Below are 18075 nucleotides of genomic sequence, written 5' to 3'. Positions count from 1 at the left end.
TTTATCAGTAGAGGTAACAGAGAAAGACATTTCAAGAAAAAAAAACTGTTAGTAGTAAAACACCTGTGCCCAGCTGACACCCTTTATGCTCATGTGATGTTAACAAGCAAGTTACAGTTGCAGCTGTACATGGCCGTCAGTACCTTACACATCAAAATTCTAGAAAGATCATGGTAACCACTTTGTGAATATGAGATTCCACAAATCACAGGGAATTTGTACCAAGTGTCAGTGTTCATCCATATCCAAAAGGAAAGGAGGATCAGACAGCCATCAATAATAAACAATGACTCATCATTTCAAATCTAACATCTAGTGCCAAAAATTTTATTTTTTGCTTAAATCGAAATATTTCTGTGGTCCTCTTAAGTCATCCAATAACTTTCCTATCCTATGAGGAGTGATATTAAGAATTAGTATGGGGGCTTCCCTGGTGGCGCAGTGGTTGAGAGTCCGCCTGCCGATGCAGGGGACACGGGTTCGTGCCCCGGTCCGGGAGGATCCCACATACAGAGCGGCTGGGCCCGTGAGCCATGGCTGCTGAGCCTGCGCGTCCGGAGCCTGTGCTCTGCAACGGGAGAGGCCACAACAGTGAGAGGACCGCGTACCGCAAAAAAAAAAAAAAAAAAAAAAGAATTAGTATGTATTTGGGGACCTCTGAAAGAAATTCACTAAACAAGTAGCAACAAATTACTACAGCCTGGGCTGAATGCTATTTCCAAATGATTGGCAAGGGCAATAAGACAATCCACATTCCATAAACTGCTTTGGTTACATGTTAATGACTGCAACAGTTTCTGTGCAGGTTTCAGATTAATGAGACAAAGAATACCAAGATTCATAGAATTAAATTTATGTGAAAAAGAGAGCGGAATGCAGTTAAAGTGAAGTTGCACCAGAAAACAAGAGTTATCTAAGCATCAACCCAGCATGAAAAGGGAACTACTTTTGATTTCCTAGAATACACCCCTCACAGGTTATTATTTCTGATTACCACGGCAGCATGCAGCATTTTCCATCTAACATTTTAGAAGAACACCTGGTCACACCATGCTCTGCCTTATTAAATGATCTATGTTGAAACCATTCATTTCCATTTCTCTTACATGTGTAAAATGTCAAGTTAAGAGTGATAAAACAGTCATTTACCCTCAATTTTCTCAATAATGTAAGGTTTCAGAGAGAGTGCATTAGAACTCTAAAATAATAAGCTAATATCTTTTCTCAATTTTCCCTTCCTCCTGCATTTTCACTAGGGGGAAATCTACTGCTGATAGTATCTCCTTTTAAGTTCAGGAGGCTTAAAAGTGTTGCTCTTCCAAAAAAAAAAAAGTGTTGCTCTTTAACCCCCAAAAATGTTCTCAAACATAGTTATTTTCTGAGTAAACATCTTTCAAAAGAAAAGTTCTACAAAGACTATAAAAACTTTCCCTGGAATGCTTCTAAAGGGTAACATAACAGTAGGTATGGATGGAAAAGAAATAGTGTTGTAAGAACTGCTACAGAAAAATCAAATATAAGTGGTTTCTACCATATCTGCCTCTCTTTCACCTTCTTCTACATGTGCAAATACATACACAACACAATAGATTTCAACAAGTTTAAGAAGCAAGGAAGCAATTACAAAGAAGCAAAAAATAAAAGTCAATCAATCCTTGTTTTACAAAGAGAGTAAGTAAGCCATAGACATCAACAGGCTATAGGAATCTTCCTCTCCTTATTCAGTGGATTTAAAAAAAAAATGTTTCTAGACCTCTAGTAGGCATAATTCGTATTTCATGTCCTGAACATATCCTGTTCAAGCTAGTATAACAAAATGAAGACGCTATGAGGCAAATTATACTCCAATCCTCATTTTCACTGCATTAAGATTTTGCAAAAGAACTACAAAGCAATTTCAATCAACTACTTATACATGGAAAACAAAACACGGCTGTCAATGGGGACCAAAATAACCTATCTAGAAATACTCTCTAAAACTAACTTTAAAAAGCTTTTAAATGAGTATTAAAATTGATCACGTTTTAGGTAATTTATCTTAAGTATACTACATATGCAACTGCATTAAAAAGTGCCCAGAAATCAAAACTATATTTCAAAAGAATGTATTCATACACATAAAACAAGCCAGAGTCCATAACAGTGTCTAAAAGCAGATCTTAACTTTTTTTTTTTTTTATTCCTCCAGAGACGATGATTCACATCATAATCATCCTCATTTGGCATCACCAATGACTCCCCAAACATCAAAGACAAACTCATCTGGGAACGCAAAGTCTCCAAGGGTTTCATCAAGTGCCACAGCAAATTCATCCGGATTACCTTTGTCCTTTCCAGCTTCAAACATTGTAGTAGCTATCAAAAATAATTTTTAAAGATTAATTAGCATCAGAAGACTGAGAAAAATGACACCAAGGCAAAATACTTTCTAAAAGTAACATGCATAAGTCTATTCCCATAGATATTGTAGAAGGAGATGCATGTCCAAAATCCATGGGCAATAAGGTTCATAGGCAGTATTATTCAAAACAGCCCCAACCCAGGAAGACCCCAGGTATCTATCAGTAGGAAACTAAATAAACATAGTATAATCATACAATGAACTTATACACAGCAATGAAAGTGAACAAACCACAGCTAATATACCAGAACATTCTCAAATCTCCCAAATGTGGCATTAAGCAAAAGAAGCCAGACACAAAGGAATCATACTATATTATTCCATTTACATAAAGATAAAAAAAACTGGCAAAACAAATTTATGGCTAAGTTGGGAAAATGGTTACTTCTGGAGAGGAGGGAACAGGCAATAATTGGGAGAAAGCATAAAGAGGGCTTTTGAGTACTGGCAGAGTTTTATTTCTTGACATGAGTGGCGGTTAAATAAGTGTTCATACTGTGAGAATTTTGTGTTGTATACTTATAACTTGTTCATTTTTCTGTATGCATGTGTATTTAGCATTAAAGAGCTTAAATAATAAAAGTCATTCATTCATTCAAAAAAACTTTTAATAAAAGGAACATGCATAGATACATACTCTAGTACAAATTAAAATAAGTTACTCTCTATCATTACACATCAAGGTAGCAAAGATGTTTTAAACATTCTGTCTTCGGCACCCGGGTTTGCATCTTCTACCCCTGTCTTCTTCTCCGTCTTGGAGCTCATCAGGTGGAGCCTCTGGTGTCTCTATGGGTGGAGCAAGGGCTCCTGTGGCTAAGCCTGACGGGAGACCCAGAGTACATCCGCTCCCCACCCCCCTTAGTCACTAGCTTTCTCCGTCCCCTCTTCCACTCCCCACCCCCAACTATAAAAAAGACAAAGGATAACAGTTTGCAACGGGGCAATCAAGCTAGGGAGAAGGGGAGGAAATCTGTCGCTTCGTGGAATCAAGGAAACTTTTTTTGAGCCCCTTTCCAGTTTGGGATAGAAAGCAAAGATGGTGCCCTTGTTCTGTTTTTCTAATAAGTTGCCTGGATCCCATATTTTATGTCTGGGGAACCAGCATCTTCAGGAGTACACGTTCCCCTGGGACTTGTCCCTCCTGGCTGGGAGCCCATGAGGCTCAGCTGGTTTTTTTCTCAGCCCCCTATAAGCACTAGCTACCAGGAAGAGACAGTGTGGATGTGATTTGGGACTTGGGTGAAAAAAACCCAGGTAAAAGGGAAACACCAAAGCCCAGCCTCTTTTTCCCTCCCAAGTTAAGGTTAAACAAATCAAAGGTTGTATGATTTCTCTGAATGAGCCAAGAGGTCTGGTCTTTCCAGCTAAAATCCACTAGGGCTCTGGAGAGCATTTAAGAACTGTTCCTCACCTCGAACAGCTCAGTACTAACACAGGTAGGCTAGGGGGAAGGCAGGAGATGTGGCCAATAGAAGGGCACCACAATCAAAGCAGAAGTGGATGGGGTGACCTGGGACAGGGGTCAAAGCCCTAGTTAAGGTGAGGAGGGCTTCCACATAGCTGGACAGGTTGGTGTAGGGTGGAGAATCCAGGTGTGGTAAGGAGGGCATGGGGGTGGGGGAGAAGAGGACAGCAGGCACACCGATGAGAGATTGGTTACATACAAGGGCATGCATCACATACATGTATATACACCAAATAATGGGAACCACGTTTTGTCACTGTCAGAGAAAGACAGATAGGAAAAGGGAGAAAACTAGAATGATTGCTGCTAAGTTAGAATTGTAGAGATCAGTGAAATATTATTTTTTCAAAAGAGAGATTAAAAACTATAGAGGTAAAGACATGAACACAGGGCTTCCATGGTGGCACAGTGGTTAAAAATCCACCTGCCAATGCAGGGGACACAGGTTCAAGCCCTGGTCCAGGAAGATCCCACATGCTGCAGAGCAACTGAGCCCGTGCACCACAACTACTAAGCCTGCGTACTGAGCTGCAACTACTGAAGCCCACGAGCCTAGAGCCCGTGCTCCACAACAAGAGAAGCCACCACAATGAGAAGCCCGCACACCACAATGAGGAGTAGCCCCCACTCGTCACAACTAGAGAAAGCCCGCATGCAGCAACGAAGACCCAACGCAGCCAAAAATAAATAATAAAATAAAATAAAAAGACATGAATATACACATTCCTCAATCCACTGTGGGGACCTGGGAGCAGTGACACCCCAATAGCAATGAGCACACAAAACACCCAGATCTTGTTTCCCAAATATCATTTTCCACTAAAAAGAATCAGAGTTCCTCAGAGAAATGGCTGATTCCAGGGCTGGAGCAGGAAAAGTACAATATGAACTAAGAATAACTTCTGCCAGAAAGTAAGAAAGTCTCAAAAAAAAAAAAGGTAGGAACATGTGAAAAGACATAGAAGTCAGAGTGGAATAATGCCCACTGACCAAAATGAGGGACAATTTGAGCATCAGAATAAGTAGTGATGGTCATAGATTATAATCCTATTGAACAAAACAGCAAACCATGAATCCATAATGAAATGATTGGTTGACTGACAGATGGATGAAAGGTTGGTTGGTTGATTCATGAGGAACAGGATATTCACATAGTTTCAAAATATCTCCTCACCAAATACTTATTATGAAGAGAATAACTTGACAGTGGAGAAGCTTAGTAAATATCACATAACAAGTCATCAACATAAACAATATCATAAACAGAACAAATCAAAATCCCGTGCCTCCAGATAAGATGTAATGAAAACAACACAGCACCACATTTGTGATATCTCTGCCAGAGGTGTAACCTGAATGTTATTATGGAAAAATAATCCAAAAATGAGGAACATTCTGCAAAATAACTGGTTTGTACCCTCCAAAAGTGTCAAGGTCATGAAAATCAGGAGTGGAAAATGCTCCAAATTGAGACAAGTAAAAGTAACACATGATTTTGAACATGCTCTTTTGCTGTAATGGATATTAAGGCACTTGGTGAAACAAAAACAGGATATGATTAGATGTTAGTAATGTATCAATGTTGATTTCATGATTTGGACAGTTATATTAGGGTTACACAAGAGAATACCTTTGTTTAATACATCTTGTTACACAAGAGAATACCTTTGTTTATAGGGAATACCCACTAAAGTATTTGGGGGCAATTGTATATCATTAATTTATTCTCAAATGGTTCAAGAGAAAAAAATTTTGTACTGTATAACTTTTCTCTAAGTTAGAGATTGCCTAAAAAAAATATTTTACGCAGTAAAAAGTGAGGAAAATTGAATCTCTTCATTAACATCTCCCTGTCTCTCACGTTGCCCCAGGCTTCAGCCATGACCCAAAAGCTCCTCGATTTACCATTAACCTAGAAGCAAACACTTCAAAAGGGAGGAAGGTCCAGCTGCAGCTGGACCTTCTTCTCCAGCCCAAGGGCCAGCCAAGTTTACTAAAACATTTATATGTATACATATATATATATATATATATATATTTTTTTTAATGATATGCTAAGGCTGGCCAGGATATAGTGAAGCAAACACTCAAATATACTGGTGTGGACTTTGTAAATTTGGCTTTTGAAAAACAATTTGGCAACAAGTACCAATCTTTAAAAATGTTCACATCCTTTGATCTACTAATATTTCCACTTCTGTGAATCTATACATTTTTTTCTCCCAGCTTTATTAAGATAAAATTGATATACATCACTGCATAGATTTAAGGTACACAGCATAATGATTTGACTTATATATATCATGAAATGATTACCACAATAAGTTTAGTGAACAACCAGCATCTCACATAGACACCAAAATTTTTTTTTCCTTGTAATGAGCTCTTCGAATTGACTCTCTTAACTTTCATATACACCATACAGCAGTGTTAGCTAGAGTCATCATGTGTACATTACATCCCTAGTACTTATTTATCTTATAACTGAAAGTTTGTATCTTTTGACCACCCTAATCCAATTCCCCTCCCTCTCACCCCCTACTTCTGGTAACCACAAATCTGATCTTTTTCTATGAGTTTGGTTTTTTGGTGTTCTGTTCTTAGATTCTACATATAAGTGAGATCGTGCCGTATTTGTCTTTCTCAGACTTATTTCACTTAGCATAATGCCCTCAAGTCTCATCCATGTTGTCACAAATGGCAGGATTTCCTTTTTATGGCTGAATAATATTCTATTGTATATATATCTCAACTTCTGTATTCATTCATCTGCCAGTAGATACTTAGGTTATTTCCTAAGTCTATTTTCTTAGGCTATTGCGAATATGCTGCTATGGACACAGGGGTGCAGATATCTCTTCAACATAGTGTCTTCTTTCCTTCACACAAAAGAATCTACACTTTTTTTTTTTAATCTTAAAAACAGAAAAGAATTTAGGAGAACATTTTTATTTTAAAAAAACCTAAGATGCAGGATCATGTTTTTTATTTAATAAGATACAGGATCATTAAGTCACCTCTAGTATGATGAAATATATTAGATGAAATATTTGATGAAATATTTTGAAGTAATTTTAAACAATGTTTATAACTTTGTAATAACTTGAGAAAATCTTTTTAATATTTACTGAAAAAGCAGTACATAAATTTTATATTACAATCACACTATGTTTTTTACAAAAATCTCTACATAGGATGGGTAAAGGGAGAAGTGTATGTTAAAGCAATTATAATCAAATATTAACGGTAGAATCTAGGTGACAGGTATGAAGTACTAAAAAGTCTTTCAACCGTACTGTATGTTTGAAAATCACTGTAATAAAATATTAGGGAGAGAAACTTCTACACAGACAACGAAAGAAAAAAAAAATTTTTTTTTTAAGAAGATGTTGGGAGTAGGAGTTTATTAAATTATTTATTTATTTTTGATGTGTTGGGTCTTCATTTCTGTGTGATGGCTTTCTCTAGTTGTGGCAAGCGGGGGCCACTCTTCATTGCGGTGCACGGGCCTCTCACTCTCGCGGCCTCTCTTGTTGTGGAGCACAGGCTCCAGACGCGCAGGCTCAGTAGTTGTGGCTCACAGGCCTAGTTGCTCCGAGGCATGTGGGATCCTCCCAGACCAGGGCTCGAACCCGTGTCCCCTGCATTAGCAGGCAGATTCTCAACCACTGCGCCACCAGGGAAGCCCGAAAGAAAATTTTAAATACAGTAGATACATTTAAATTGGAGAGAAAGTTTTTGTTTTGGTTTTTTTAGCTAGGGCCTGTTCAATGCAATAAAACTATGGCTGACTTAACAAACTCTGTGCCCTCGTGGGTACCAGCTATATTTTGGAAATTATTTCCTAAGCCACTGAGAAACACTCTAATGTCTATAAGTAATGCTTCTCTTTCAACAGCCATAGTACCATAGTCAAGAAAGGAGGAAAGCGGCCCTCAAAGCGCATTTCCACACAGTGAGATAAGAAACCAAGTGTTCAGGAAATGGGACTCTACTGATGTTCTGTGTCCCTCCTCTCCTGAGGTGGTCTTGCCTTGGAGGTCTTAGCCACACGCCCAGCTTAACCATGGCTTGCTGCAGAGACGTCCCAAACCTTCACTTCCATCCCTGACTTCTCTCACGAGTTCCAAATACCCCTTTCTGAATAAGGGGTGCACAAGTCTCCTAGCTTGTATTCTGTTAGCATCTCAACCAGCATGTCCAGAAACCAAACATCATGTCCCCTTCCGAAAAAACCGCTACTCCTCTTCCCGTTGCCACCACTGTCATTAGTAGTGCAATCATTGTCCGTTACTTTCTCTTCTTGCCTGTGTACCAAACACTGCCTCCCCTTGATTCTACCCCTGCAACCTCTCCAGCCTTCATTTCACTCGCACTGCCACCATGCTATTTCCTTAATCTCCAAGTCTAGTCAGCGAACCATCTCCCATAGGTACATTAGATTTCTCTTCCTAAAGCACAGCTCTGATCCTATTAGGTAATAAGACAAAAGGACCAGGAAGCTCCTTTCCACCTCTGAGACTGTCTGTGTCACTCGCATATATGAAAATATTCCTTTGATCTCCAACGCATATCTTAAAAACTCTAAACCCTGTCTGTCATTCTGATCCGAAATACCCCTGGTTCCCACGTGGGAACCCAGTACTCCTGCACTAACGCTGTACCCTTAGAAATCTGACAACTCAAAAAGCTGTCTTTCCTCCTTGCTACCTTTGCCCAGGATAGCCTGCTCCTAATCACCAGCTCCACCATCAAAATCCTTTCTCGGGCTTCCCTGATGGCGCAGTGGTTGAGAGTCCGCCTGCCGATGCAGGGGACACGGGTTCGTGCCCCGGTCTGGGAAGATCCCACAAGCCGCGGAGCAGCTAGGCCCGTGAGCCATGGCCGCTGAGCCTGCGCGTCCAGAGCCTGTGCTCCACAACGGGAGAGGCCACAACAGTGAGAGGCCCACGTACCATAAAAAAAAAAAAATCCTTTCTCTCCTTCAAGTCTCCTTCCTCCATGAAATCCTGTGTCCCCAACTGGAAGTGACATCTGCATTCCCTAAAGCCTTCTACCAGTGCTCTTCATACTTGAGTATGCGAACATATTGGCTGAGATCTCGGCAAAGTGCAGATTCTGGTCCAGTAGCTCTGCAGCAAAGCCTGAGATTCTGCATTTCCAACAACCCCCAGGTAATGTCAGTCCCCAGATCACACTCTGAGGCATAAGGCCTTATGGTGCACATTTAACATTATTCTGTGTTGTCATTATTTTCATCTACATATTGCCTCTATCAGAGAATAAACTCCCAACAGATCTTGAATAGCTTACTTAGTCTTTTATGCCCAGGGAAAACTAGTTCAGTGTCTTATGTACAGTAAATGCTGGTAGCTGGGTAGGTCCAGAAAGAGTCCTTGGAATTACACTTAAATAATTTTTGTACCCGCACAGTTAGCATGCGCTCAAGAAAATGAAGCCCAGAACTCTGATCCTGTAGCCAGGATGTGAAAGAAGAGCAGCCAAAACTTTTGCAAAAGTAGGACTCAAGTTCAGAATTTTGCTTAGACTACAATTCTAAATAGTTCTCATAGGGCCTACAGACAGCATTTACTGAGACAGTTACCTAAAGATCATACCGACATGAGGGTGATATACAATCTCTTTGAGGAAGAAATAAGATGCACACAAATAAAAGATATAAGAAAATCTACAGACCATTCAGAAGCAGAAATTAACAGTGCCGGTGACTGATGCTCTTAAATGCTGGAGGAAACGATGACCAGGATCAGATGTTCACTAATGGACACTGAATCAAACAACCTCCCTCCCTCCCTCCCTCCCTCCCTCCCTCCCCCCCCCCCCCCCCCCCCTCCCTCTCTCCCTCTCTCTCTCTCTCTCTCTCACACACACACACACACACACACACACACACACACACACACATTGGCTGAAAGAAACAACTTGGTGCATGTTTTTTGGCACCTCAGGAAGTCAGCAGTACTGGCTAGCGCCCTGAGCCCAGGAACAACATATCCTGGACCTGGCTGACTCTGACTCGCAATCTCTGGTTTGGGTTCCTTAGTCACAAAATGAGAAAAATGATGGCTTAAGATGCCCCAGACAGTAACCTTACAGTCCAAACTATATAACCTCACTCATGCTGGCACAACAGAGAAGAAAACCTCCCATACACTAAACACAGCCCCAGAACTGCTCAGACCTCCTATATGTTTCTACCTCTACTACACCACTACCATTATTACTGGCAATAATTGTTAGTAATCATTGCTAAGAATGATAATAGCTACACCTATTATTTATGATGTGATAGAAACTTTATATATATTTAATTTAATGCCTTGCCAACCCAGTAAGGTTGTTTTTTATCATACCCTTTTACAAACATACAGAAATTATGATTCAAAGTTAAATAATTTGCCCAAGGGCTAAAGCTTCAAAAATGATATTAGGACTCCATACTCCCTGTGAATTCACTATTTTTGTGCCTCTTAACAGACATTCGGTCAATAAACATTTACCAAGGATTTACTCTGGGAGAGGCACTGTGGTAGGAGCTGAGATTAAAAACTGAGTAAGTTATCACCCTTCAAGGAAACACGGGTCTTGTAGAAGCAACAAAAGTACCAATTAGGCAGCTTCATAGTTATGCTGGAAATACTGTATGTAATACAGTGCTCCAGAGATCTTTCCAAAATCCATAATTCGCTTATATATTTTAAAAGAAATTACGAATGGAGCATGCTCTGAACATGTTATGAATTGCTAACTCATAAAGCATAAACATAGATTTTAAATATTTTTTACAGGAGAAATAAATGGTATTATTGTATCTGTTTTGGTAAAAGATTGAATCTCTGATTTAAGACAAAAGCAAAAGAGGGCTTCCCTGGTGGCTCAGTGGTTAAGAATCCACCTGCCAATGCAGGGGACACGGGTTCAAGCCCTGGTCCAGGAAGATCCCACATGCCACAGAGCAACTAAACCCGTGCGCCACAACTACTGAGCCTGCGCTCTAGAGCCCACGAGCCACAACTACTGAGCCCACGTGCCACAGCTACTGAAACCTGCGCGCTCAGAGCCCGTGCTCCGCAACAAGAGAAGCCACGGCAATGAGAAGCCTGCGGACCGCAAGGAAGAGTAGCCCCTGCTCACCGCAACTAGAGAAAGCCTGTGCGCAGCAACAAAGACCCAACGCAGCCAAAAATAAGTAAATAAATAAATTTATGAAAAAAAAGAGAAAAGCAAAAGAAACTTTAGCAAAATGAAATAGTTTTTAAAAAGTTTTATTACATTAACATAGTGATAGCTACTAAAATGCTTTTAATATGTTAACTATAATAGATCTGCAGTATGCCGCAATAATATTCAGCACCTGAATACAACCTGGCAAAAAATATTCCACTAAAATGTAGAATTTACACCACATATAGCAGCTAAGTGCTGACATCTAGTGGCCATACTGAGAATATCTTTATATTATTACCACTACTAAACAACTTTCACATCATTATTAATGACAAACTTACATTGGTGATACAGGTCAATCTGTATTTTCCACTAAGTTTTTAAATACTTAAACATAACTTTTAGCTATAAGGTACTACTGAAGGTGAAAAATCTTGGTATCAAAGTCCCAGAATTAAATCTCAGTCCTTGTTAGCTGACTGGGCAAATTACCAAACATCTCTGAATCTGTTTGCTCTCTAATCTATAAAATGGCACATAGCAGGGTTTAGATAAAGGTTAGTGACCACCATTGTTAATTTAACCATTAAATCTGTAACTGTACCTCTTTCTACGTAAAGTCTTTAACACCTACTTTCCCTAAGACTTTTCATAAATGTCGACCCATTCATTTCAAGCAACTCACACATTAGTCAAACATCAAAAAATACAGGCAATACAGAATGTTTAAGAAAAATCTATTGCCAAAATTTCATTGGCTTTATCTGAGAAGGATGACTTTCACTGTTTTGAATTCAGTGAAAAAAGAAATCATCCTAGGAAAAAATGTAATAACCTCTAAATAAAATTATCATATACGTTTAAAAGACCTATAAAAGATTTTACAGGAAAACTCTACTGAGAAACTATCATTCAAATTTCCTTTCCACATATTTCTGGATCTCTTTTTTTTTTTAAGGATTTTTATTTCGACTTTTAAAATGATAAACTTCATTAGCAATAACATTAATTTTTTAACATCTTTATTGGAGTATAATTGCTTTACAATGTTGTGTTAGTTTCTGCTGTATAACAAAGTGAATCAGCTATATGTATATATATCCCCATATCCCCTCCCTCTTGCGTCTCCCTCCCTCCCACCCTCCCTATCCCACCCCTCTAGGTGGTCACAAAGCACCGAGCTGATCTCCCTGTGCTATGTAGCTGCTTCCCACTAGCTATCAATTTTACATTTGGTAGTGTATATGTCAATGCTACTATCTCTCTTTGTCCCAGCTTACCATTCCCCCTCCCCATGCCCTCAGGTCCATTCTCTATGTCTGCGTCTTCATTACTGTCCTGCCCCTAGGTTCTTTAGAACCTTTTTCTTTCTTCTTTTTTTTTTTTTGCAGTACGCGGGCCTCTCACTGTTGTGGCCTCTCCCATTGCAGAGCACAGGCTCCAGACGCGCAGGCTCAGTGGCCATGGCTCACGGGTGCAGCCGCTCCACGGCATGTGGGAGCCTCCCGGACCAGGGCACGAACTCGTGTCCCCTGCATCAGCAGGCTGATTGTCAACCACTGCGCCACCAGGGAAGCCCCCCTTTTTCTTTTATTTTAGATTCCATATATATGTGTTAGCATATAGTATTTTCTCTTTCTGGCTTAACTTCACTCTGTATAACAGACTCTAGGTCCATCCACCTCACTACAAATAACTCAATTTCATTCCTCTTTATGGCCGAGTAATATTCCATTGTATATATGTGCCACATCTTCTTTATCCATTTATCTGTTGACGAACACTTAGGTTGCCTCCATGTACCACCTATTCTAGATAGTGCTGCAATGAACACTGTGGTACATGACTCTTTTTGAATTATGGTTTTCTCAGGGTATATGCCCAGTAGTGGGATTGCTGGGTCATATAGTAGTTATATTTTTAGTTTTTTAAGGAATCTCCATACCGTTCTCCATAGTGACTATATCAATTTACATTCCCACCAACAGTGCAAGAGGGTTCCCTTTTCTCCACACCCTCTCCAGCAGTTACTGTTTGTAGATTTTTTTCATGATGGCCATTCTGACTGGTGTGAGGTGATACCTCAATTGTAGTTTTGACTTGCATTTCTCTAATGATTAGTGATGTTGATCATCCTTTCTGTGTTTCTGGGCAATCTGTATATCTTCCTTGGAGAAATGTCTATTTAGGTCTTCTGCCCATTTTCGGATTGGTTTCTTTGTTTTTTTGATATTGAGCCGCATGTAATGCTTGTATATTTTGGAGATTAATCCTTTGTCAGTTGCTTCATTTGCAAGTATTTACTCCCATTCTGAGGGTTGTTTTTCATCTTGATTATGGTTTCCTTTGCTGTGCAAAAGCCTTTAAGTTTCATTAGGTCCCATTTGTTTATTTGTTTTTATTTCCATTTCTCTAGGAGGTGGGTCAAAAAGGATCTTGCTGTGACTTATGTCGTACAGCATTCTGCCTACGTTTTCCTAAGAGTTTTATAGTGTCTGGCCTTACATTTAGGTCTTTAATCCATTTTGAGTTTATATTTGTGTATGGCGTTAGGGAGGGTTCTAATCTCACTTTTTTTTTTTTTTTTTTTTTGCGGTACACAGGCCTCTCACTGTTGCGGCCTCTCCCGTTGCAGAGCACAGGCTCTGGACACGCAGGCTCTGGACGCACAGGCTCAGCGGCCATGGTTCACGGGCCCAGCCACTCCGCAGCATGTGGGATCTTCCCAGACCGGGGCACGAACCCGTATCCCCTGCGTTGGCAGGTGGACTCCCAGCCACTGCACCACCAGGGAAGCCCTAATCTCATTCTTTTACATGTACTTGTCCAGTTTTCCCAGCACCACTTAAGAGGCTGTCTTTTCTCCATTGTATATTCTTGCCTCCTTTATCAAAAATAAGGTGACCATATGTGGGTGGGTTTATCTCTGGGCTTTCTATCCTATTCCATTGATCTATATTTCTGTTTCTGTGCAAGTACCATACTGTCTTGATTACTGTAGCTTTGTAGTATAGTCTGAAGTCCAAAAGCCTGGTTCTTCCAGCTCCATTTTTCTTTCTCAAGATTGCTTTGGCTATTTGGGGTCTTTTGTGTTTCCGTACAAATTGTGAAATTTTTTGTTCTAATTCTGTGAAAAATGCCACTGGTCGTTTGATAGGGATTGCACTGAGTCTCTAGACTGCTTTGAGTAGTATAGTCATTTCCATAATGTTGATTCTTCCAATCCAAGAACACAGTATATCACTCCATCTGCTTGTATCATCTTTAATTTCTTTCATCAGTGTCTTATAGTTTTCTGCGTACTGTTCTTTTGTCTCCTTAGGTAGGTTTATTGCTAGGTATTTTACTCTTTTTGTTGCAATGGCAAATGGGAGTGTTTTCTTAATTTCTCTTTCAGATTTTTCATCATTAGTGTATAGGAATGCATGAGATTTCTGTGCATTAATTGTGTATCCTGCTACTTTACCAAATTCATTGATTAGCTCTAGTAGTTTTCTGGTAGCGTCTTTAGGATTCTCTATGTATAGTATCATGTCATCTTCAAACACTGACAGCTTTAATTCTTTTGCGATTTGAATTCCTTTTATTTCTTTTTCTTTTCGGATTGCTGTGGTTAAAACTTCCAAAACTATGTTGAATAATAGTGGTGAGAGTGGGCAAACTTGTCTTGTTCTTGATTTTAGAGGAAATGGTTTCAGGTTTTCACCACTGAGAACAATGTTGGCTGTGGGTTTCTCACATATGGTCTTTATTATGTTGAGGTAAGTTCCCTCTATGCCTACTTTCTGGAGGGATTTTATCATAAATGGCTGTTGAATTTTGTTGAAAGCTTTTTCTGCATTTATTGAGATGATAATAGGGTTTTTATCCTTCAGTTTTTTAATATGGTATATCACATTGATTGATTTGGGTATATTGAAGAATCCTTGCATTCCTGGGATACACCCCACTTGATCATGGTGTTATGATCCTTTTAATGTGCTGTTGGATTCTGTTTGCTAGTATTTTGTTGAGGATTTTTGCATCTATGTTCATCAGTGATATTGGCCTGTAGTTTTCTTTCTTTGTGACATATTTGTCTGGTTTTGGTAGCAGCGTGATGGTGGCCTCGTAGAATGAGTTTGGGAGTGTTCCTCCCCCTGCTATATTTTGGAAGAGTTTGAGAAAGATAGGTGTTAGCTCTTCTCTAAATATTTGAAAGAATTCGCCTGTGAAGCCATCTGGTCCTGGCCTTTTGTATGTTGGAAGATTTTTAATCACAGTTTCAATTTCAGTGCTTGTGATTGGCCTGTTTATGTTTTCTATTTCTTCCTGGTTCAGTCTCAGAAGGTTGTGCTTTTCTAAAAATTTGTCCATTTCTTCCAGGTTGCCCATTTTATTGGCATATAGTTGCTTGTAGTAATCCCTCATGATTCTTTGTATTTCAGCAGTGTCAGTTGTTACTTCTCCTTTTTTATTTCTAATTCTGTCGATTTGAGTCTTCTCCCTTTTTTTCTTGATGAGTCTGGCTAATGGTTTATCAATTTTGTTTATCTTCTCCAAGAACCAGCTTTTAGCTTTACTGATCTTTGATATTGTTTCCTTCATTTCTTTTTCATTTACTTCTGATCTGATCTTTATGATTTCTTTCCTTCTGCTAACTTTGGGGTATTTTTGTTCTTCTTTCTCTAATTGCTTTAGGTGTAAGGTTAGGTTGTTTATTTGAGATATTTCTTGAGGTAGGATTGTATTGCTATAAACTTCCCTTTTAGAACTGCTTTTGTTACATCCCATAGGTTTTGGGTCATTGTGTTTTCATTGTAATTTTTTCAGGTATTTTTTTAGTTCCTCTTTGATATCTTCAGTGACCTTTTGGTTATTTGGTAGCGTATTGTTAGCCTCCATGTGCTTGTATTTTTTTTACAGTTTTTTCCTGTAATTGATATCTAGTCTCATAGCATTGTGTTCAGAAAAGATACTTGATATGATTTCAATTTTCTTAAATTTATCAAGGATTGATTTGTGACCTAAGATATGATCTATCCTGGAGAATGTTCCATGAGTCCTTGAGAAGAAAGTGTATTCTGTTGTTTTTGGATGGAATGTCCTACAAATATCAATTAAGTCCATCTTCTTTAATGTGTCATTTAAAGCTTGTGTTTCCTTATTTATTTTCCTTTTGGATAATCTGTCCATTGGTGAAAGTGGGGTGTTAAAGTACCCTACTATGATTATGTTACTGTCAATTTCCCGTTTTATGGCTGTTAGCATTCGTCTTATGTATTCAGGTGCTCCTATGTTGGGTACATAAATATTTACAACTGTTATATCTTCTTCTTGGATTGATCCCTTGATCATTATGTAGTGTCCTTCTTTGTCTCTTGTAATAGTCTTTGTTTTAAAGTCTATTTTGTCTGATGTGAGAATTGCTACTCCAGCTTTCTTTGCATTTCCATTCGCATGGAGTATCTTTTTCCATCCCCTCACTTTCAGTCTGTATGTGTCCCTGGGTCTGAAGTGGATCTCTTACAGACAGCATATATACGGGTCTTGTTTTTGTATCCTTCAGCCAGTCTATAACTTTTGGCTGTAGCATTTAATCAATTCACATTTAAGGTAATTATCAATATGTATGTTCCTATTACCCTTTTGTTCATTGTTTTGGGTTTGTTTTTGTAGGTCATTTCCTTTTCTTGTGTTTCCTGCCTAGAGAAGACTCTTTAGCATTTGTTGTACAGCTGGTTTCTTGGTGCTGAATTCTCCTAGCTTTTGCTTCTCTGTAAAGGTTTTAATTTCTCCGTTGAATCTGAATGAGATCCTTGCTGGGTAGAGTAATCTTGGGTGTAGGTTTTTCCCTTTCATCACTTTAAATATGTCTTGCTACTTCCTTCTGGCTTGCAGAGTTTCTGCTGAAAGATCAACTGTTAACCTTATGGGAACTCCTTGTATGTTATTTGCTGCTTTTCCCTTGCTGCTTTTAATATTTTTCTTTGTATTTAATTTTTGATAGTTTGATTAATATGTGTCTTGGCGTGTTTCTCCTTGGATTTATCCTGTATGGGACTCTCTGAACTTCCTGGACTTGATTGACTATTTCCTTTCCCATGTTAGGGAAGTTTTCAACTATAATCTCTACAAATATTTTTTCAGATCCTTTCTTTTCCTCTTCTTCTTCTGGGACCCCTATAATTCGAATGTTGGTCCATTTAATGTTTTCCCACAAGTCTCTGAGACTGTCGTCAATTCTTTTCATTCTTTTTTCTTTATTCTGCTCTGCAGTAGTTATTTCCACTATTTTATCTTCCAGGTCGCTTATCCATTCTTCTGCCACAGTTATTCTGCTACTGATTCCTTCTAGTGAATTTTTAATTTCATTTATTGTGTCGTTCATCACTTTTTGCTTGCTCTTTAGTTCTTCTAAGTCCTTGTTAAACGTTTCTTGTATTTTCTCCATTCTATTTCCAAGATTTTGGATCATCTTTACTATCATTACTCTGAATTCTTTTTCAGGTAGACTGCCTATTTCCTCTTCATTTGTTTGGTTTGGTGGGTTTTTTACCTTGCTCCTTCATCTGCTGCATATTTCTTTGTCTTCTCATTTTGCTTAACTTACTGTGTTTGAGGTCTCCTTTTCACAGGCTACATGTTCGTAGTTCTCATTGCTTTTGGTGTCTGCCCCCGGTGGGTAAGGTTGGTTCAGTGGCTTGTGTAGGCTTCCTGATGGAGGCACTGGTGCCCATATTCTGGTGGGTGGGGCTGGATCTTGTCTTTCTTTTGGGCAGGGTTGCATCCAGTTTTGGGTGTCTTGACTTAGTATGATTTTAGGTAGCCTCTCTGCCAATGGGTGGGGTTGTGTTTCTGTCTTGCTAGTTGTTTGGCATGGGGCATCCAGCACTGGAGCTTGCTGGCCGTTGGTGGAATTAGGTCTTAGTGTAGAGAAGGAGATCTCTGGGAGAGCTCTCGCCAACTGATATTACATGAGGCTGGAAGGGTTCTGGTGGTCCAATGTCCTCAACTCGGCTCTCCCACCTCACAAGCT

At 39.3% G+C, this 18075-nt stretch overlaps 1 protein-coding gene across 1 annotated transcript in view; it reads right to left on the bottom strand.

The window, feature by feature from the left end:
• Nucleotides 1-837: 837 nt before the first annotated feature.
• GIPC2 (GIPC PDZ domain containing family member 2) overlaps nt 838-18075 on the bottom strand; it is an 88536-nt gene continuing 71298 nt past the window's right edge. Inside the window, exon 6 of the mRNA XM_032614009.1 lies at nt 838-2355. Coding sequence (XP_032469900.1) covers nt 2216-2355 — 140 coding nt within the window. The 3' untranslated portion in view covers nt 838-2215. The remainder of the gene's footprint in view (nt 2356-18075) is intronic.

The sequence above is a fragment of the Phocoena sinus genome, chromosome 1 (genome assembly GCF_008692025.1).
Source record: "Phocoena sinus isolate mPhoSin1 chromosome 1, mPhoSin1.pri, whole genome shotgun sequence".
Taxonomy (NCBI): domain Eukaryota; kingdom Metazoa; phylum Chordata; class Mammalia; order Artiodactyla; family Phocoenidae; genus Phocoena; species Phocoena sinus.
The sequence above is the reverse complement of the archived record's forward strand: the minus strand, read 5'-3'. Positions and strand labels throughout refer to the sequence as shown.